This window comes from Canis lupus, chromosome X (genome assembly GCF_003254725.2).
Source record: "Canis lupus dingo isolate Sandy chromosome X, ASM325472v2, whole genome shotgun sequence".
Lineage (NCBI taxonomy): Eukaryota > Metazoa > Chordata > Mammalia > Carnivora > Canidae > Canis > Canis lupus.
In genome coordinates, this window is record NC_064281.1 from 110,011,453 (window position 1) to 110,033,651 (window position 22,199).

At 43.1% G+C, this 22,199-nt stretch overlaps 1 protein-coding gene across 1 annotated transcript in view; it reads left to right on the top strand.

Moving 5' to 3' along the window:
- F9 (coagulation factor IX) overlaps nucleotides 1–19,653 on the top strand; it is a 32,490-nt gene extending 12,837 nt beyond the window's left edge. Inside the window, exons 5-8 of the mRNA XM_025460882.3 lie at nucleotides 4,766–4,894; nucleotides 7,158–7,354; nucleotides 16,689–16,803; nucleotides 17,432–19,653. Coding sequence (XP_025316667.1) covers nucleotides 4,766–4,894; nucleotides 7,158–7,354; nucleotides 16,689–16,803; nucleotides 17,432–17,979 — 989 coding nt within the window. The 3' untranslated portion in view covers nucleotides 17,980–19,653. The remainder of the gene's footprint in view (nucleotides 1–4,765; nucleotides 4,895–7,157; nucleotides 7,355–16,688; nucleotides 16,804–17,431) is intronic.
- Nucleotides 19,654–22,199: the final 2,546 nt, after the last annotated feature.

A 22,199-nucleotide genomic window follows, 5' to 3' on the forward strand; every position in this document is an offset into this window, starting at 1 on the left:
TTCCTAAATGTCTTTAGTTTAAAATAAAGACACTTTAATGAAGGAGAATTACCCTGAGGAAGGTAAATACAAACACAGAGGTTTTGCTACTCACGTGAAGCTATGGGCCACACAGCAGAAGTGGTAAGTCTACAGCTGCCACCACCTCAGGCCTCAGATTCCCCACATTTTGGTTTGGTAAGGGGCTCTGCAGTTGAACTGCATCTACCATCACATCTGGCCTCTAGGAAACATTCATCTCCCCCAGCCTCCCAGATCAAAGTCTAGAAACATCCCCTTGGTGCAAGTCAGAGACAAAGCGGGAATGCTCTCAAAATTCTTTTTATCTCAGACACTAGAGGAAAGCAAAAGCATATACAAACTCCCACTTAAGCTGTTGCTTCAAATTGATCTACAGATTGACCTCAAAGGCTACTAGATAGCAGTTCATAGAACACTGAAGCCCCAAGCTTCTTGCCTCACCTTTGTCTTGGGGGAAAAAACAGGGAGATTTCCAGTGTTAAGATCTTGTTATTTTCCTTTGCCCTTGCTCATCAGGCTCTTCTCCAGGAGAAAGAGGTACAAACATTCAGGGCATGCTTTCTAGTTAAAAGAATAACAACTAATTGGCTATTGTGTCCCTTTGGTTAGAATAATGACCACTGTATGTCCCCATTTACACATCACATCTGAGGCCTTTCCAGACATAACAAGATCTGTAAGGACTTGGGTCATTCTGTCACCTCTAAAGAGTACAAGAGGCATCTACCCACAGTAAAATAGGATAGAGAGGGAAAAAAAAATCACAAGTACATAAGCACTTTTTCCGCTTTGGTAACACTCCGTAAACACCACACTCCTATTGACTGAATATTTCTGTGGACTGGAGAAAAGAAAATATCTTGAGTTTAGCTGAATACCAGCATATTCTATGGTAAGCTTGTTAAATAGAACATCTCTTGTCCAAGCTTTGGTTTTCACATCACTGAATACAGGAGGGAAGATGAAGAAGGCAAAGTAAAATAAACAGAACAGGATAACTTTGGTAGTAGGCATGAGTGGAATTACAAAAAAGTGTCTGGGCTAACATAAAGGGAAAAGAACAGATGCTTTGAGAGGCTCAACAGATATTCTAGGCACAGAGACTGGCCCCAGGACCAAGGAGAACCCATACCCAACACAGTGCCTGACATCTAACTGCTCAATAAAGCATGAGTCCCATAGTGACTGTTCCTTAGATCCTAGACTAAGGACCTCTCCACTGGAATTCCCTGTGCTATTATTTTATTTCCAGAATCCTGAGTCCTTTATCTGAGAGAAAAAGACTGCCAATTTGGACAGCAGTATTTCCCACTGCACACACAACCCAAGCCATAAAGAAAAGTGACAAATGAGGAAAATGGTGGACAGGTCTAGTTCCTTTAGCCAAAGACACAGAATCAGAATTGGGAAAGCCACACTGAGTTTATTCATTCCCATTGTGCATGCCCTGAACCAAACCAAGCTGTACCTACCACCTACCTCTGTTAACTTACCACAATCTCATATTGACTGAACACTCTCTACAGGTGGTATTTGATTTGGCTGAACACTTCAGTATTGCTTTGTAACAACAAAATGATAACCAATAACATGAAAAGAGCCAGGGATGTTATCACCATGAGTAAGGAGAAAGGTCTTTTAAAAAATAAATACGAAGGACCAAGTGCCATCTTTTTGGCTCATGCACTTAGAGGATTACTGGAAGCAAAGGTTAAAGCTCAGGCTGGTTCCTTTGCCTACCTGGCAAAAGTTGATTTGCCTCCCCTCAATTCCTAAAGTGTCAGTAAGGAACATGAGCAAATTATTACATTAACCTATGCTAGCCTATATAAAATAGAATTAGAAAATTTAGATCTGACACTCAAGAATCTATAATATACTCCAAAACCATATAGTCACACGGTTAGCCTGGATCCCCTCCCCCCTACACACACACACACACACACACACACACACACACACACACACACACGAGTCTGTGACTCGAGCTCATTTAGTAGGGTGCGTAAACCTAGGGAGCAAGAGTAAGGGACAAGAGAGTGAGAGCAGAAAGGAGAACTCATAGAAAGAGTCCTCTCTCCTCATCTGCAACTGATTGCTAGGTCTCCTGGGACTGTTTTCCAAGGAGCCATAGGAATTGGCCTCGGACTGTCCATCTGCAAGGGGAGAAGGGTGAAAGAATTTGTCCATCAGCATCTGTCTCCCAGTGGTTGAAAGTTTAGCCAAGGGGCTGTTAACTCCCCCCACATCTCCAGGTTGTACTCACTGGGGCATCCGGAGGGGTGATACGGCATCCCATGCCTCAGCATCAACAGGGAAGTGCCACATAGTGAGTGGGGCTCATAGTGCAGATAGGAGCCAAGGCAATCTAAGGTTGCACCTGTATGAGGTCAGGAGAAGTCGATGCAGAGCTGATGGCCACAGTGCTGGCACAGACACTCCATGAGGCTGAGAGAAACTAAGGTGGCACGTAGGAGGTGTCTAATAGTCACTCATTTTCAAACTTTCCATGTTCTCATTATACCAACAAGTGAGCATTTCTGTTGTTGAACAGGTAGGTAAGGGGTAAGGTATCTCCTATTCATAGTGTTCCTGTGCTGCTCTAGAGACAGAAATAGGTCCAAGGGCAGAGCCTATTTCTCTTAACTCAACAGGTCTCAGCTGGCCAGCCCTGAACCATGCTACTTCCTGTTATTGAGACTGCATAGGAGAAGCAAAGGGAAAGCACAGTAATCAAAAAAATACAAAATAAGATGGCAGGAATAAGCCAAATATATCAGAAATCAGAATTAATGTAAATTGAGATTAATGGCAATTTTCAGTCTGGAGTTAAAAATCGAATTGTAGGGATACCTGGGTGGCTCAGTGGTTAAGTGTCTGCCTTTGGCTCAGGGTGTGATCCTGGAGTTCCAGGATCGAGTCCTGCATCGGGCTCCCTGCGTGGAGCCTGCTTCTCCCTCTGCCTCTGCCTCTCTCTGTGTCTCTCATGAATGAATAAATAAATAAAATCTTTTTCAAAAAATCAAATTGTATGCTGTTCACAAAAGAGATACCTAAAATAAAATTACACCAGGAGGCTAAAATTAAGGGATATAAAAAAATTTTCAGGTAAAAGGTAACAAAAAGAAACTGGTGAAGCAATCTTAATATCAGACAAAATAGAATCCAAGACAAAAAGCATTACAAGAGACAAAGAACAACACTTCATATTAATAAGGGAGATTATATAGGAAAGTACAGAAAATGTGAGCCACTAATGCTCATCATTGCCCACACATAATGTCTTTGGCATTTAGCCACCTTAAAGGACCTGATTTCATTCTCTTGTGTGGATATATACCCATATCAGCCAGCTTCAAGTGTGTTTAGATAAACTGGATTATATTAAAATTATGAATTTTGGTGGGGCACCTGAGTGGCTCAATTCATTAAGCGTCCGACTCTTGATTTCAGTTCAGGTCATGATCTCAGGGTCATGAGATCAAAACATGCATCAGGCTCCACACTCAGCAGGGAGTCTGCTTGAGATTCTTTCTCTCCCTGTCCCTCTGCACACCCTCCCGCCACTTGCTCACTCTCTCTAAAATGAATCTTAAAAAAAAAAAAAAAAAAGCTATGAACTTCTATTCAGCAAAATATACTATTTTAGGACAAAAAGGCAAGTCAGAGTGGGAGAAGAAACCTGCAATACATATGTCCAAGAACTGGAACTCTCACACACTGATGGTGGGAATTTAAATATGTACAATTATTTCAGAAAACTGCTTGGCAATATCTACTAAACCTGAACATATGATCCATAATTGCACTCATAAGCACATACCCAGTATTCATGCATATGCTACCAAAAGATACGTATTAAGAATGTTCATTAGAGCATTATATCTAAGAGCCAAAAACTGGAAACTCAACTATTCATCAGCAGTAAAATGCATACAGACAGTAATAGTCGCACAATGGAACACTACACAGCATGCAAATGAACCACTGTTGTTTACAAATAACACGGATGAATCTCACAAAGGGTTAAATGAAAGACACAGAGGAGTGTGAGCTGCTATTTATATAAAGTTCAACGACAGGCAAATTCACTCTCAGGATTTGGTAATGGATGGCAAGTTTGGAACAGAGGGCTAGTGTGTAGTGGTGGAGGGGGCATTGGGGGAGCTTCTGGGATGTGGATAATGACCTATGCATTGATCCGTTTAGTGTTTAAACAGGTGCACACACTTTGTAAAAATTCACCCTGAAGCTTTGGGGACTTCTCTGAATATATCCTATCCTCTCATAAACAGTGTCTTAAAATTGCAGTCTAAGATTTAGTGAAAGTAGAAGACACAAACCTTCAGTTTATGCCAAACCAAACATATTATGCCATTTTTATACCTTATTAAGATTTTTTTAAGATTTTATTTATTTATTCATGAGAGACAGAGAGAGAGAGAGAGAGGCAGAGACACAGGCAGAGGGAGGAGCAGGCTCCATGCAGGGAGCCCGACGTGGGACTCGATCCCGGGTCTCCAGGATCACGCCCTGGGCTGAAGGCAGGCACTAAACCACTGAGCCATCCAGGGATCCCCCCAAGAATTTTATCTTTCTTTCTACTCTCAGCTCAAGGCTCCCAAGCCTCTTTCCATGAATGCTCCCTGCTTACACTTGACCTATACATGAGTCACTGGTTTCATGTACTCTTGAGAAATGCATGTGAAATGATGCTGTTACTGTTGATTTTGCTTTCTTTCAGATGTAACATGCAACATTAAGAATGGCAGATGCAAGCAGTTTTGTAAATTGGGCCCCGATAACAAGGTGGTTTGTTCCTGTACTACGGGATACCAACTTGCGGAAGACCAAAGGTCCTGTGAACCAGCAGGTCAGAATCTAATAAAGTTTTTTTAACACTCTCCAAACCTATATTTGAACCTTCAGTATTTTAACTAGTTCACATACTTTCATAAACCCTGTTTGTTTCTACTTCCTTTTAAAATCATAGAACAGATTAGTAGCTTGAATTGGACAATTTTTCAAATTGTATCATCATTTTATTTATTTATTTATTTATTTATTTATTTATTTATTTATTTATTTATTTATCATCATCATCATTTTAAATAGAAGTTCTGTAATTGTTCTCAGTCTGAATTCTTTTCCGTGTCCTTTTTTTTTCTTTTAGACCATGAAGCAATCAATTTATGAGACCTCTGTATATTTGTAATTCATCAAGTCAAATTACTATAGTAGTCGCAGACCATAAAAGACACATAAATGATTGACTGATAGGCTTCTAGTACAAGGAATGGCAAATGTTAAGCATGATTGTGTCAGGGTGTGACTGGCTTACCCTGACAAAGTTATTTCCTATCCTTGGGTCTCGGGCTGAGTTTACACACTTGGCATCAGAACAGTTCTGACAATCATCTGTTTCAAGTTGTGCCAGGCTGACCAACACAGTCCATACAGCAGTGGACAAAACAATGTTTCCCAGTCATGTCAACCAGGCTACCGTGTTGACAGCTGACTAGTATATTCAGAACATCTCCACTCCACGCTCCTATTGCTCTTCTCTGAAATGAAGCAATAGAAACTTTGATTAAAAAAATTTTTTTAAAGTAGTCTCCGCAGGATCAATTATATTTGATAAATGAGGGGCCCTTTTGAAGCAAACTAGATATAATTTCTTTTGCATTTTCAAAGCCTGATATTAAATTGGTACATTAAATCATGCACCATTCCTCTGTAACTGGGTTCGATACCTATCTCACCAAAGCACCCGGCAGAGGAAATTAAAGAAAGGACAGAAGCCAAGAGTGTACATGCTATTTCAACTAAAATGAAGAGACTCTAATGCTTCAGGGACCTAGCCACCCATCCTTCTGCCTAGTTCTTCACATACACTGCTTCACAGCTTGCCCAGCTCCGGAGAAAAAGATCTATATGTTTTAACCTTCAAAATCTAACTTCCAGTGTAGACAGATGGCATAGTAGCTAAACCCTTATGAGCCCTTCTATGTTAGATAGGAAAAAAAAAGAACTGAGAACCACCTCCAACTATTAAGTGTTATATTTGAATATAGCTTTATCTTTAGCAGAGTAAGTAGGCCAAACCTAAAATAAACTTTCTTGCCTTTCAATAGTAATGGTCCCTTTTCTCCAGCCATTGTTGATGATGTATATTTATACATAAGTATTTTGAACTAATTTCCTGTTTTCCCAACCACATGCTGTCTTCATGATACTTTGCTGCAGCTGGTTGCTATAGAAATGTCTGTTATAAGGAATGTGACTAGAAGGAAAGTGAGAAATGAAAATGAAATGTGAGGTGACTTTGCTTGACTACAAATTTCCATTCTGGTTGTCCCCAATGTATCAGTAGACAATTTCTTGTCTTTAGGAAATAAACTGACCCAAGGTTAAAAAAGGTGGCCAGTTCCCATGTGGATGTGGCTGTGATAATCATATTAGTAATTTCTTTGGTTAAAGGGTTTTTTTTTTTTTAAGTTTAGTAATCCCTACACTCAAAGTGGGGCTCAAACTCATGACCCCCATATCAAGAGCCACATGCTCTTCCAACTGAGCCAGCTAGGCACCTCAACAATTTATTCAGTTAATACTTAACCAAATGAAATAATTAAATCATGATTTCTTCCCAGCATATCCCTAAACCCACCTTGGAGTCTAGAAAGCATTCTAGTCTACAAAAGAAAGCCTGGCTCACAATGAACCACAGAAGTCCCATTTACCTAGTTCTAAAGTTAAAGTTACAGGGCAACAGTCATCAGAATACCATTTAAGGACAGTACTTGGGAGTAAGACTTTTTAGTAAAGAAACAAAACAAAGTCATTAGACTTTATAAAACTCTTACAAAATTTGATTCTGGAACACCTATTCTATTTCCGTGAAGATGATGGATTCCTGAGCCAAATGTTCTTTTCATGAAGGGTTTGAAAACTTTCCATGAAAATAATGCAATTAACCTTTTAGTTTGAGACTATATTCATTGATTAGATTTTAAAAATATTGATGGGCCTGCTTCTCAGAAGTGACAAGGATAGGCCTCATTCTCGATTTCTGTAATACACGTTCCGCTTGCCAATGAAAAATATCAGAATACTAAATTTTTTCCCCATCTTTCTAGTGCCATTTCCATGTGGAAGAGTTTCTGTCCCTCACATTTCTATGACACGCACCCGTGCTGAAACTCTTTTTTCCAATATGGACTATGAAAATTCAACTGAAGTGGAAAAAATTTTGGATAACGTCACCCAACCGCTTAACGACTTCACTCGAGTTGTTGGTGGAAAAGATGCCAAACCAGGTCAATTCCCTTGGCAGGTACTCTATATTAATGGTGTGTCAAAACTGGAGCCCAGAGGGCAAGGGACAGGCCAGGTGGGGGCTGAGTCTAGGGCACCAGACAGACCTACTGGGGCGAGGGAAGTGTTTAGGCAAGTTTGAGCACTAGGCAATATGAAGAAGCCCTCAGTGGTGGAGAGCGAGTGAACCAGAAGTCTGGAGACAGCTACCAGACAGGGTCAAGGAGAGTCTGACACCAAGAAAAGCATAGCAGGATTCCAGACATGCAATTGGGAAGTCTAGAAGTGAGGTCACAGATACTGGGGTTCAGGGTACTACTTCAGCTTGTGGGAGAACTGGTGAGAGAAAATCTCCAGGTCCAGAGAAACTGGATTATTTTGAAGGGATTTTTAAAAGGACTCACATAGGAGTAAAACAAGAACTGGGTTACTGGAACTAGGGTCTGAAATAGGGGCTTGACCCAAGGCTCAAAGTGTGCTAGCATCAGAATCACCTGAAAACTTGTTAGCAATGCAAATTTTCCTGCCATACCCCAGATCTACAGAAGCCCAATCTCTGGGGGGATGGCAACTCGTGTGCTAGTTAACAAGCCCTTCCGGTGATGCACACTACAATTTGAAACCAAAGGAACCAAACCATAAACTCATGGTACCTAGTCCCACATTTCTCCAGGTGTGATCTGCAAACAACCCACATGAGAATCAACTGTGCACATGTCTGAGGCAACAACCAAGAGCTAGATCTGTAGCAAAATTTGTAATTGACCTACAGCTAACGTTTAAGTGATTCCACCTGAGAGAAGTGGGGCCCAGAGGCAAGGAGCCAGGCTGGTCCTTATATAAAGTGGTGCCATCCAATAACGTAACTACCAACCACATGTAGCTATTTAGATCTAAATAACTACCCTTAAGTAAAATTAAAAATGTATCTCAGTCACACCTGCCACATTTCAAGTGCACAAAAGCCACATATGGCTGGTGGCTATGGTACTAGACAGCACAGATACGGAACATTTCCCTCATTGCAGAAAGTTCTATTGGACAGTGCTTATAATAGTTTAGTCTAACTAAAAACTCCCTAGTAGCCACAATCATATATTTTGTGACTATTTCAAGATGCTTCACTCCAAAATATTTTCTCTACTGAGGTCTGAACTTTTGCCACCAGGAACCAGTAGCTTCGAAGATTTTTTAATCATCCAACCAGTAACGATTTAAGGCAGGATCAGGTAAATGTCCCAGGTTTAACACCACTGGAATTCTCTGACACTATGTATCTACTCAGGATTCTTGAGAATGCCTGACATTTTCCAATATAATGGATAAGATACTGAACATGTACCTGGGGTAGGGCTTGGCACAGACACGGTAGAGAACGGTACTGAAGGGAGATAGACCATCACAACCAAGACTTTCCTTTCCATTCTCTTACCTTAGCTCTGCTTTTAGGAATATTTGTCGGACTTGATCTTACAGCCAATAAAATACACTGTGTGTTTCTTTATACCTCCTCTCTCTTCTATTTAGGCATCCTACCAGCGCTGCTTCCTTCATCCACATCTTTATTCTCTCTCATGACTCTTCATAAGACTGACCTTCTCCACTGACCTTTCCTTGAACAATTGCTGCTGGATACAGCCACTCTAATTATGCTTTCATTCTATTTAACATCCATGTATCTAATTCTATCAAATTTTACTATTTGTGTTCTTGTGCACTCTCATTCATTATGTATCCAACTTCCATGGATAGGTGGTTGGAAAAGATCCTACTTTTTAATAATTATCTTCCTTGTGACTGTGGGACATAAAGTAGTCCCCAGAGTGGAGGATCCACTAACCCAGGGGTGTTTTATTAGCTAAAAGATGACTCCTCTTTAAAAAAAAAAAAAGCCCCAGGATTAAAAAAATATATATATCCCAGGATGCACACATTGCGGGCTTAGCATTGTCCCCTTGTCAACCCAGAAACGAAATTGGCAAAAATACTTCAATAAGAGCTAAAAGGCGATGAGGGTAATAAAGTCTCAATTGAGTCACATAATCTTTCCATTCTCCACCCACCCCCGTTAAGCCAGATGCTTGCCAATATTTTAACAACACAAGTCTTTCCTAATAGGAATTTCAGTTACTCTAGCAAGCTTTTTTTTTTTATTTTAAGCAGAAGAGACCATTAGATGATGGTTGCAGTTGCAGCAGTAAGGAAGAGGATAAAAATGATACACATCATTCCAAATCCTTTCATGTCCCCCTCATTGCACACTTATACAGTTAGTATACCTATTGACTCTTTCCCATCAAGCCTAGTTAAGATCATCTAGAATGTTCAAGACCACTCATGCACATGTTCACTCCCTATTTCATCCACATAAAGTAGGCACAAAGCACTAAGTTTTAGTCTTTTCCAAAGGTGAAGAGCTGAACTACTTTCTAGTGTACTTGAGGAAGACCCTGTCATACTTCTGCACTGTTTCCTTCCCGCCCAAGAGCTGTCTCTCCACACCCACCTCTACCCACTTTCTCACAAAAGGTTCCTGATTTTCAAAACCAGGAGATAAACTGAGTGTACAAAAGTCACTTTCAAAGATGAAACAGGAAATGAAACAAGCCAGAATCTGTCATTTGTGGATGAGCCAGCTCCACATCCCGGCTTATCCGCAAGGTTTGATACTTGACTTGATTTATACTGGATTTGATTGCAGGCAAAGCATCAAGAGAAAGCAAGCAACAGCTGGGGTTTCCATGGCCAAACAGTAATTTATGGCTCGGAAATATGGAACAGCTTAGGAATATTACCCAGATAGGATTCCAAATTTCCATGCTTCCCATAAGGGTGGGGGGCAGGAGATAAAGCAACCACCTGCATGAACAAATCGCGGGAAGGACAAAGGGAGGTCACTTTCATCAGGAGTAATGAATGGCATCAAGCTGGAAAGGTTTAGGGCGCTAAGGAAAAGGTCTAAGTCAGCTGTTTGCGAGAGCCAAGGGGCCACAGGGGAAGGGACAAGGCGACTTTTGCTTTGAGGGCTTATGGGTCAAAGTTGCAGGCAGGCAGATCCTGGCTCCGGATAACAAAGCCACAGTGACTGTGGGGGGCTGGGCAGCTTTGGGAGGAAACTTTCAACAAATGTTTGGTGAACTGTTAACTTGAAGAGCTGGGGACAGCACGGGCCTGATAAACCCGTGGGGAGAGCGTCCACGGCCTTGGTTCGTCTGGTAGGAGATTAGAGCAGGCCAGAGGACCACCGCCCCCCCACCCAGGTTTGAGACCCTAAGGAGTGAGGTTCGCCTTCCCCGAGCTCGAGGGTGGCCATGGCCACGTTCAAGCCTTACCTTATATTCGAGGACTTTCAGCTTGCGGGCTGGAGGTGAAGCCGCACTGGGCCTACCCCCCCATCTTCCCATCTCCCCCCCACTCCCAGGTCAGGCCAGGCCCTGACGTGTCCCATAACCCCTTGGCCACGCCCCCACGCCTGGATCCCTAAGGCTGCAGGCACGCAGGTGGACTCACCTGACCTCTAACCTCCCTGCAGTAGTGGAGGCCTGGTGGAGGCCAGGAGGCCAGATGAGGGCGGAGGGCTCAGAGCCCCTGGAGAGTGCAAGGAAGAGGGCGCAGGGACTCTGCACGGACATTTGAGGATCCTGGAAAGGAAGCCCCAGGGCAAAGTGCACTACATAAGGACACAGGATATTTCCTAGAGTGACCACCTCCTTAGAGTGCAATACTAAAGCCGGACTCCAATTTCATACAATTACGTAGGGAAGCCATGAAAACCTTTGAACCTTAGAAATAAAAGCAAAATCAAAACACCTGTACTACCAGATCACCTTCATCAACAGTCTGAAAGAGAGATTTGAGAAAGCAACACCCCCGTCCTGGACTTTCTAAAGCTTTAATTTGGTTTTGGGCCTTTGCCCTTGACCCTGTCAGCCCACAATTCTGAGCACGCAGAAACTTGCCCCAAGAGGTCTCCCACCTCTTCTGTTTTGGGGTTGGATCTGTCTGGCCTTGAATGTGAAGTATTTTCTGGTCTTTCTATTTTCTATTTTACCATGGGCCTCAGCTGTGTATTAGCCATAGTTATTCTGCATTTAATAATTTGGAGATCATTCTAACAGATTGAAAAAATGGAATGCAATGGAAGCCAAGTGGTGAAGCTTTCCTTAACCTGTGTATTAGGTTGTATCACATACAATTGCCAATATTCAACTGTTTTAACCAGAAAATTGTCAGAAGAAGTAGTCTGTGTATTCCTAATTCTGTTCTTGGCCTAAACAATCTTTATTTTTTTTATTTTATAAATTTATTTTTTATTGGTGTTCAATTTGCCAACATATAGAATAACACCCAGTGCTCATCCCGTCAAGTGCCCCCCTCAGTGCCCGTCACCCAGTCACCCCATTCCCCCACCCACCTCCCCTTCCACCACCCCTAGTTTGTTTCCCAGAGTTAGGAGTCTCTCATGTTCTGTCTCCCTTTCTGATATTTCCCACTCATTTTTTCTCCTTTCCCCTTTATTCCCTTTCACTATTTTTTATATTCCCCAAATGAATGAGACCATATAATCCTAAACATCTTTAAAACATCTCAACATCTTCCCCAGTCTCAGCTTTTCTCAGCTTTGGTCTGAAGCTATCAGTAAACATACCCGAGCTTTTGACCTGTACAGCTACCCCAACACACCCAATCCTTTCCATTGATTAGGACACACCCCTATGGCAAACAGCAGGCAGTTACCATATGTATGAATCAGAACTTTTTCTTTCTTTCTTTTTTTTTTCTGTAAAGGGGGAAGGATTGGGAGAAAGATTTTATATGAAGGGCCTAAGACTGTAGACATGTCCTTACTTGGAAAAAGTAACCCTCAAATGATGAAGTTTCAATTAAGAGAAATAAAAACATGACATATGTACTCTCACTTGGCCCCACACAGCTATTTTGGACAGAACATTTAGATTATTATTCTCTAGGATGGTTTGATGAAATCTCTTTAATGAATAGTCTAGTTAACCATTAAAAATCGAAAATGGAAAAAAAAAGAAAGAAAAGAAAGAAAGAAAGAAAGAAAGAAAGAAAGAAAGAAAGAAAGAAAGAAAGAAGATGAGCATCTCTTCTGTGCCCAGAAAAATGAAATCGGGCCAATGGCTGGGTGAATCACACCTGTGGGCATAACAACCTGTATATCATGCAGAAACAGTTTTGCTTTTTTTTTAATTTTCTTTTTTTAAGATTTCATTTATTTATTCATGAGAAACACAGAGAGAGAGGGGCAGAGACACAGGCAGAGGGAGAAGCAGACCATATGCAGGGAGCCCGATGTGGGACTCAATCCCAGGTCTCCAGGATCACGCCCTGGGCTGAAGGCGGCGCTAAACCGTTGAGCCAACCGGGGCTGCCCAGTTTTGCTTTTTATATGAGAGAGAACTAGTATGCAAACAGGAAAAAAATTGTTGTTTTTTTTTTTACTGTAAAATTGGAGGTGACTACGTAGAGAGAAAAGAGTTTATTGAAATCACAGGGGAAGGCCAAATTCAAGTTAAAGGTTAGGAAGAGAACCAACAGGGCAACAGCTACTACTCTGGGCTGGCATTATCAATGAGCACCATCAGAAGAGCTATGTGAATGTGTATTTTGTAGATGGATGTGGGTGTTTGCTGTGCATCTGTGTATGTGTCTGAAAGAGAGAAAGCAGGCTCCTATTAGGATAGACAAACATGAAAAGGGTTGACAGATCAGAACTTGGATGCCTTGCTCAGAACATATGCTTTCCCATTTTTCCCTTCATTTTCCAAAGTGATGTCTTACAAGAGCTTGTCCTCGGCCAAGCTAACAGCTCATCCCCAAATAGCTCATATTTAGATAGCTGTGATCCTGTGGTAGCCAAGCAAACATTCCAAAATCTAGTCATTTGTAATATCTTTAAATGCAAATATATGTTAGGGCTTTTTCTTGGCAAAGATGTTTGCTAAAATTTCTAATACCAATCAGGGATTGGCGGGGGGCGGAGGGGGGAATGCTCTCAGGCTTAAAAGAACACAATCATATTTCTCAGCCATCCACCAGAAAGGAGTAGAAGCTCCAGGCAGCAAGTCTTTGGCAGGAGTCAGACTAGCTACATCATAGTCTCTGTGCCCAGGGGCTATGGATATCATTCAGTCTGGCCTAACCAACCCATTAAGCTGAGAGATGTCCAGGCACCTCTAATACAGAAGAAAAGCACCGTTCTCTCATGCATGTGAGTTTGTAACTCCAGTTACCCGAATGGATGCTTTCAGATGTGACCATCAGGACCCATATAGGACAGCGCTACCCAAACTTACTGAGTGATTAAAAATCACTTGGGGTCAGGGCCAGCTTCATGAGCTTGTAACCAGCGCACCTGCATGAGGCCTTGTTTTTGGAAGGGTCCCAAATTTGGAGTTTAATGCTTTGTGTTTTGGAACTCAAGTCTGATGAGACAATGGAGCAGCCATGCCCTGGAAGCTTGGAACCTCTCCCCTACCTCCTAGGGATGGATTCTTGACTTCCTACTCCCTTGTCCCCCGGTTCCCTGGCTGGGCCTGCCTCTTCCTCCCCATACCTGCCCAGTGACTACTGCCACCCTCAACCCAGGGCACGTAACATACTCCCCTCCTCGTCCCCAACAGCTATCACAGGTGCAGGGAGGGCTGAGGTTGGGTGTACACAGTCTATGCCATTTTGGGAGGGGACATGGCCACAGAACATCTCAGGACCAAAAGTTTGTCACAGTTCATTTGGAGAATGAATGGTGGGGGCAAGCCTCTTGCCCACCTCCGTTTTAAGTACTGAGCACATCCTGGTATGGATGTTGTAATCCCTTGGGAATCATGCCTCCACAATTAATTACTGCAGCAGGCCAGTGAGAAGGGAAGACTGACTTACCTTCCTCCATGCGGCATGGGGCTGGTGGGAGAGGGGACCTGGCAGCCAAGGGCCTTTGTGCCAGCCTGCCAAATCACAGGGTGCAGCTCCTGGGCACTCTCCCAGCAAATATCCCCCATGCCTGAGGAAGCATGACATTAAGTAGTAAAATTTAAAACTCAGTCAGTTAAGCATCTGACTCTTGATCTCAGCTCAAGTCTTGATCTCAGGGTCATGGGTTCAAGCCCCATGTTGGGCTCCACACTGGGCATGGAGCCTACTTAAAAAAAATTAAATTAAAAAAAATTAAATTAAAAGAACACCCATGGTAGATTGCAAGAGACCACAGAAGAAAGGAAAAAAATTGTATTGAAGGATTTTCAATGGCATGTTTCTTCCCAGCTTTTGAACAAGGGGTCTCGCCTTTTCATTTTGCACTGAACCCCACAAATTATGTAGCCAGCTTTGTGTGGACTGAGCACTTTTAAAATGTAAAGTCACCAAGCCTTGGAAATTCTGAACCATAATTTCTCAGACTTAATTATGCATAAGGATTTTCTGGAGCTCTTCATTTCCTTTAGTCACACCCACCAAATATTCTATTTAAGTTCGGGCAGGAGTGCCCTCAAATGATTTTATAAGCATCCCAGATGATTCTATTGCAATTAATTGGTCCACCAACCACACTTATGAGCATAGGTTCTCAAGCCAGGCAGACTAAGGTTTGCATCCTAGCTTCACCACTGACCTTAGGGGAGTTCATGTACCTATCTAAACTTCGGTTTGCTCATCTGTAAATGGATATATTAATATCACCCCACATTATTAAATGTACATAAAACACTTAGCATAATGATTAGTGCATAGTAAGCAATCAATAAATGTCCAAAACCATTAAGAAGACTGTTGAGTCTGGAGGGTGGCTACATGGGTGTTTATTATATTATTATGTGAGATTTCCTACATTTTTACGACTTTTTGAAATAGGCAGCAACTAGAATGAGAAAGAAAGCTAAAGTGTGGAAAAAGGGGTCAGAGGCTTGCAGTGAGTCGGCCCCAGAGGTCTCCTGGTAGGAGGCCAATGCTTCAGTGTCTAGGACTTAGCAGACATTCAGTAAATTGAATTCAGGACAAGGGTGGCTCAGTTGGTTAAGTGTCTGCCTTCAGCTCAGATCATGATCTCAGGGTCCTGGGATCAAGCCCAACATCTTGCTCCCTGCTCAATGGGAAACCTGCTTCTCCCTCTACCCCCTGTTTGTGCTCGCTCTCTCGCTCTCTCTCTCTCACTCTCGCTGTCTCTTGTTCTCAAATAAATAAAATCTTTCTAAAAAATTGAATTCAGGACAAAAAGAATCTTCACTAGAACATGCCCCTAGGACCTTCTCAAATTCACACTTAAGGGCATTGACCATTCTCTTTCCTTAGTTTAGAAATGGATTTATGTCTGAGACTAGGTGTGCTTTAGTCAAAGGGCAGGAGTTCCTAAGAGCCAGTCGGCTCCTGCGTAGGGTTTACCAAATGTTCAGTGCGCCCTCTGGTGTCCATACTTCTCAACTTTCTTCCTGAAGAGGCAGCCCAGAGCCTCGGGTACACTGGAAGTGAAAATCTCCAAGCTGATCTAGATAGGTGGTAAAAAATATTCATTGTCCACTCTGCTCATACAATAGATGTACATGGGGGTGACTGGGTTACGGGCACTGAGGGGGGCATTTGATGGGATGAGCACTGGGTGTTATTCTATATGTTGGCAAATTGAACACCAATAAAAAATAAATTTATATTAAAAAAAAACAATAGATGTACAGATGAAAGAATGGATTGGCCTCTTCTTTAAGAATGCCCAGGCTCAGACGCCTCTGTCCACTTTGCCCGAGCAGCTAAGTGGTCCTCACTGCCCGGAGGCCCGTCAGCACGGCTCTTATGGGGGGCAGTGGTCTCAATTCATAGTTTGAAAAGGGCTTTAAGAAGACCTCAGTGGACAATCAATACTTTTTCTCTTCCAACTCACCCTGTGGCAATATTTCCCCACGCAGGGACAGAAGACTCAATAATAACTCTGGATCTAGAGGAGTCAAGTCAGTGTGTTTCGGAATTTACCTGCCATATTCCCATGAAACAATGTGTGCCCTCAGACAATCTGACTCACCTGGAAAAGGAATCCAAGGGCCCCAAATCACCAAAAGAAGCCATTCCCTCCTATCTGCCTCCTCTAGAGCTCCCCCTGGCTCTCATTGCCCATCCTCCTCAAAATAGTTACAGAAATGGCTTTTTTGATCACGCTCCAGAAACACTAACTCATGTGCAAAGCTGACACTTTCCAGAAACACTCCGGTCTGCCAGCACCTAGAGTCCAATCCCCACCCCCACCCCCCCCCCACACATACACACCCCTGCCTATCAACAGCACCTGTATTTATTTTGTTCAGGATCAAACACATTATGTAAGAAGTTTCATAATCTTGTTTCCACAGGTCCTTTTGAATGGGAAAGTTGATGCATTCTGCGGAGGTTCCATCATCAATGAAAAATGGGTGGTAACTGCAGCCCACTGTATTGAGCCTGATGTTAAAATTACCATAGTTGCAGGTAAATAAACCAAAAAAAGGATAGGAATCTGCAGTATTTACTAGGTCTTCTGTATGATTGGCACATCATAGTTTCCTGAGGTCTACTAAGTTGGGCTAATGCTAGAGGAGCCATATTTCCAGAACCTAACTTCTTCCATCCTCCAAGCCCCCTGTAGTTCTGTTGGTGTGCCTATATCAACACTCATCTCACGGGGGTACAATTATGTATGCTGTGTGCATTTCCCCACCAGACTGAGCCTTCCCCAAAGCCATGTCCTATCATTCACCTTTGTATCTCTAGTGCCTGGCACAACCTTTGAATGAATGGCCAAATGAATATATGATCTGTGCTCAAAAAAAGCGGTCAAAATACTTGATATTAAGAATGTCTAGGGTAATTCATGACAGGTAGATTCATTACCACTTGAACAATGTAAGATTTGCAACGGCATGGGAGACCAAACCAGCTCCATGATGGTCCCAAATGGTTTTTTGGTCTGAAATGTATGCATTGGCCCTCATTACATTTTACCAAGATTGCGCTTGTGGACACTTGGCTGCCAGTTAATTCAGTGATACCAAAAACCTTGGCAAATACGTTTATGTGTAAGTCTACCTGTGACTGAAGAGAAATTTATTTTCCATAGGTGAGCATAACACCGAGAAGAGGGAACATACAGAGCAGAAGCGAAACGTGATTCGCACTATTCTTCACCACAGCTATAATGCAACTATTAATAAGTACAACCATGACATCGCCCTTCTGGAACTGGATGAGCCCTTAACGCTGAACAGCTATGTAACACCTATTTGCATTGCTGACAGGGAATACTCGAACATCTTCCTCAAATTTGGGTCTGGCTATGTGAGTGGCTGGGGGAGAGTCTTCAACAAAGGGCGATCGGCTTCAATTCTTCAATACCTTAAAGTTCCACTTGTTGACCGAGCCACGTGCCTTCGGTCCACGAAGTTCACCATTTATAACAACATGTTCTGTGCTGGCTTCCATGAGGGAGGTAAAGATTCATGCCAGGGCGATAGTGGGGGACCCCATGTCACCGAAGTAGAAGGCATAAGTTTCTTAACTGGGATTATTAGCTGGGGTGAAGAGTGTGCGATGAAAGGGAAGTATGGAATATATACCAAGGTGTCCCGGTATGTCAACTGGATTAAAGAAAAGACGAAGCTCACCTAAAGAATAATGTATTTCCAAGGTTGACACGTTTAGGGTAGAAAATGGACAAGGTCCTTTACTAACTAATCACTTTTTTTATCTCTTTAGATTTGACTATATACATTCTCTGAATACTGCTTTTTCTCTTTCTGGGGAGAAATCTATCTAGAATTCCTATTTTACTAGACTAAGTGAATTAGAAAATGTAATCACTACGGGAATGTACTGTGATGGGAACTTGTGACCACTCCCACAGGTCTAGCCCTTGGCACCATTGTGAGGTTAGGTTATTCCTCCTGCCCGTCAGGTGTTAAGTTTCTCCACTGGGGCAACTCCCTGATTCTCCCTCCTTGGCAGCATTCCATGTTCCAGACCTTTCTTACCTTTCCCATGGAAATCATCAAAATGTGTTAGATCTACATCCAGGATATTTGATCTAGTTCATAACAAGTCTAACACCTCACTTGTTAAGGAAGAACACAGGAGCAACTGACAGGTTGCAACTCACCAGAAAACACTATTTCCTTTTCTGTATGCTTATTCCTGCTTCCTTTATCTCTTCTGTTTCCTAATCCTGAAATCAGTGTCTCTCTTTCTCTTTCTCTCTCTCTTTTTCCTACAGAGGTTTAAAGGAGGGAAGGGACACATCATGCTGTTTTACTACTGTCCACAGTTATACATGTCTATCAAACCCAGACTTGCTTTCAGTTTGGTCTTTGACTTGCTTTTCGGAGCATAGGGATGAAGCCAGGTGCCTGAAGCACTTGCAGGAAAATTTGTCTGAAAGAGTCATGTTACTGAAATACATGCATCGTGGAAGGAATGACCGACCCATCAGAATACGTCCAATAAGCATTTGTAATTGTGTTGTGATAGAGGTAACTAAGAAGAGTGACATCAACTCCTGCGTCTCATCCCCCATGTGAAAAAACTGTGAACTAAAAGAGAACAGCCAGTGTGCAACGTAGAACTAGTAGAGTCTTCAAGGAAGAATTCATTGGTGGGTCTCCAGTACTGGCCGGAGCTAAGGAAGAAGTTGCCCTCGACCAAAGAACATGAGCACCCTGTCTCTTAAACTAGCATGTCCCCACAGTGGAGAAGGATGTACTGGTGGCTTAAAGGCATGAGTCAGGGGTGTCTGGGTGGCTCAGTGGTTGAGCCTTTGGCTCAGGGCATGATCCCAGCGTCCTGGGATTGAGTCCCGCATCAGGCTTCCTGCAGGGGGCCTGCTTCTCCCTCTGCTTATGTCTCTGCTTCTCTGTGTGTGTGTGTGTGTCTCTCATGAAAAAAATAAATAAAATCTTTAAAAAAAAAAAAGGTATGAGTCATTCCAGTGAGCCATCTCACTCCCCCTTTTCTGGTTTCAGGTTCTCTAGGCAACCTTTTGATTATAATTAGGCCTTCCATATTGAATTTTCTAAAGAGTTGCTGACCAACCTCTGCATGTACTTTAGTGTGTTAGGCTGGCTCCCTTTATGAATTAATAAACTGTTGTTCTGGTTGATACTGTAGCTTTTTGTGAATGTGGCTGATGTGAATCAGTCATCCCACATGTTGTTATATATGAGACTACTGACAAAATCATGTTTGGGACCACTTTGACCTGACCAAGCTGCTGCCTTCACCTCACCCCCAGCCAGGCATTTACTTTAGTCCTTCAAATATTAAGTACCAATAAATGTCTTTTCAAATTTCTCACTGTTTCTCGTTGAATCACTCACAGAGAAGTATCGCAAACATTACGTTCAGCAGGACACTGAGCATAACACGTCCAAGTGCAACACGACACATCAGAGTTCTGATGCTCTGCTGTCACCTGGCCTTCCTATGAGGCACTGTGTCCTGTGCCCGGCAGAGGACAGTGGTCTGGATCCACCTACGACAGAACTGAGTTTAAATAGCCATGGATACGGCCTCGGATAAATCACTCCACATTTGGGGCTCTAATTTCTCTGTTTGTACAATGAAGGAGTTTGACAGGATGCTCTCCAAAGGGCCTGGTTGACCTGAACAGTCTGTGATTTCATGATCTTTCATTCCTTCACCCAGCAAATATTCAAGGACTGATAACTGTGTGCCAACTGCCAATGTGCTCGTGAAATTTGAATCCACACTTATGTATTTTGTGAGTTAACTAAGATAATGTATATAAATTGCATTGTCTGTGCGTGCTACATTACTACCCAGAAGAGGCTCAACAGACGTTAGCTGAATCTGAACCTGTGTTTATTCCGGAGTAGGAATTAGTCTTGTATTATCATGAAGAGAGGCCATAATAAATAACAATAATGAGTGGGATTGAGGTTTCCCGAACAAACAAAAGAAATCAGTTCTGCTATTGTGAGCTAAAGGAGAGAAAGAGGAGACAGGACAATTGTCAGCCTTAGGTTTGAGGAGGATACTGATTCATGCATGAAAACCCGTTACTTCAAATATGAATGACTAAAGGTCTCCAGCCCCAGCACTCCCATAGTTGGTAAAAGTGAGCCATTGTGGCCTGGTTGCCATGGAGATCACCCCTTACAAAGGCAACAATGGGGAGTGGCTGTACACCTCCTGTGATTGGTCTTCCCTGTGGCAGAGAAAAAAGATCCTGGCCCCATAGAGATCCGAGCCACACTTCTCCTTTCTCCCATGAGCTCAGAAATAACAATTCACCACGAGCCACCACTACACGTGTGAGACCCTCCAGCCCACCTGAGAGCCAGGGACTTCAGAGCCAGGGCCTTGCTAGACTCTACCTAGGGCATTTGCAGGCGCCATGGAAGAATCATTAGTGCTTTCAAAATCACTGTAGCTACTTAACCTAAATGGGCAGAAACACGCTGCTGCAATATTGGAAGTGACAGTTGAAAATAGAGCTCTTGCTGAGGGAAGAAAAGCGTGTTAATGCAGTGCAGTCATTGTAACTTGCTGCTTAAGTAGCACTGGTTTTGGTTCTTCTGAAGATCAGTTGTTTTGTGATGGTAGGAACAGAGTCCCATCCAATTTGCTCTGTCAAGAGAAAAAGAAAGGGTTTTCTCCCCTACTCTTCTAAACCCTGAAAGACCAGCTCACAAAGTCATTTTATTATCACCTCTAAACTTCTGAAGGCTTGCAGTCCAACTGAAGGACGTCAGAGCTGCAAGGGCCCTCAGTCACCGTCAAAATCACTCTGCCCATTTAACACATGGGGAGATGGAGGCCAAGAGAAGGCCTGGCCCGGAGTGACATAATGGCAGAATCAGGACTAGAACTCGAGTCTCCCACCCTGAACCATGAGGGAATACAGCGCTTCCAGTTGGAGCACTGCCCATTTTCAGGGCAACTGGGGTCTTCCGCACTGGTGGCCATCCTTTCAGCAAACCCGAGACTGCAAATCGCCTAGAATTCCTACTAGTGATGCTCTAACTGACCAGCAGGTGGACCAACTCAAGACCAACAGGTAGTCTGGGAGGCACAGTGGCAGGCAAATAAGACCGTGGAGCGGCAGCCACCGGCGCCTAGCAGGCACATGTGGAACAAACATGCAGAGCCGGGGTCTGGCTTTGAGCCCAGCTGTGAGCACTGGGCCTGCCAGATGTGACACTTGACTTCCAGGGCAAGTCTGTCAGTGTCATGTGGCGCCCAGGCGTGCCGGCAACATTTCAAGGCGGTTCACTGCAGCTGGGCCGGCTAAGACATGTGGCACCCGGGGACAGCAGGCCACTCCAGAAGCTAAGCATGCGGCGCAGCCGTGGCAGGGTCAGGAAGCCGAGCTCAGCTGCTGGCAGGCCTGTCTGGGCAAAGCACTCAGGAACCACGGCTCTTCCTGAATCGGAAGCTAACGCCATCCCGAGATCTCATGGTTAAAAGCCACAAAAATCAATATGTTCTGCAAACTCTGGAGGCTGTGGGAGGAGTCGTGGGAGGCAAAAGACTGTGGAATCCCTGCCCTTTCAACCTGTCCAGGGACACAGACCACTCTACTCATTTTCTCCAACAGTACTTTCAAGGCAGACCTTTTTTTACCCTATGCTGGAAGTTAAGGCTTGTCTGGAGATTCCCAGAGTTATCCTAACCTCTAGCAGAAAGGAAGAACAGCAGATTTTCTTATATATGGATGAAGAAGCAATGGCTCCTGGAACTGGGCCAAAGCATTTTCTCCACAACCTCACAGAATGACACTAGTAAGTTATAACAATTTAAAAACTCTGCCCTACAAAATTTGTTTGGCTTAAACGTCAAAGCCGTGACAATTTGTTCTTTGATGTGATTGTATT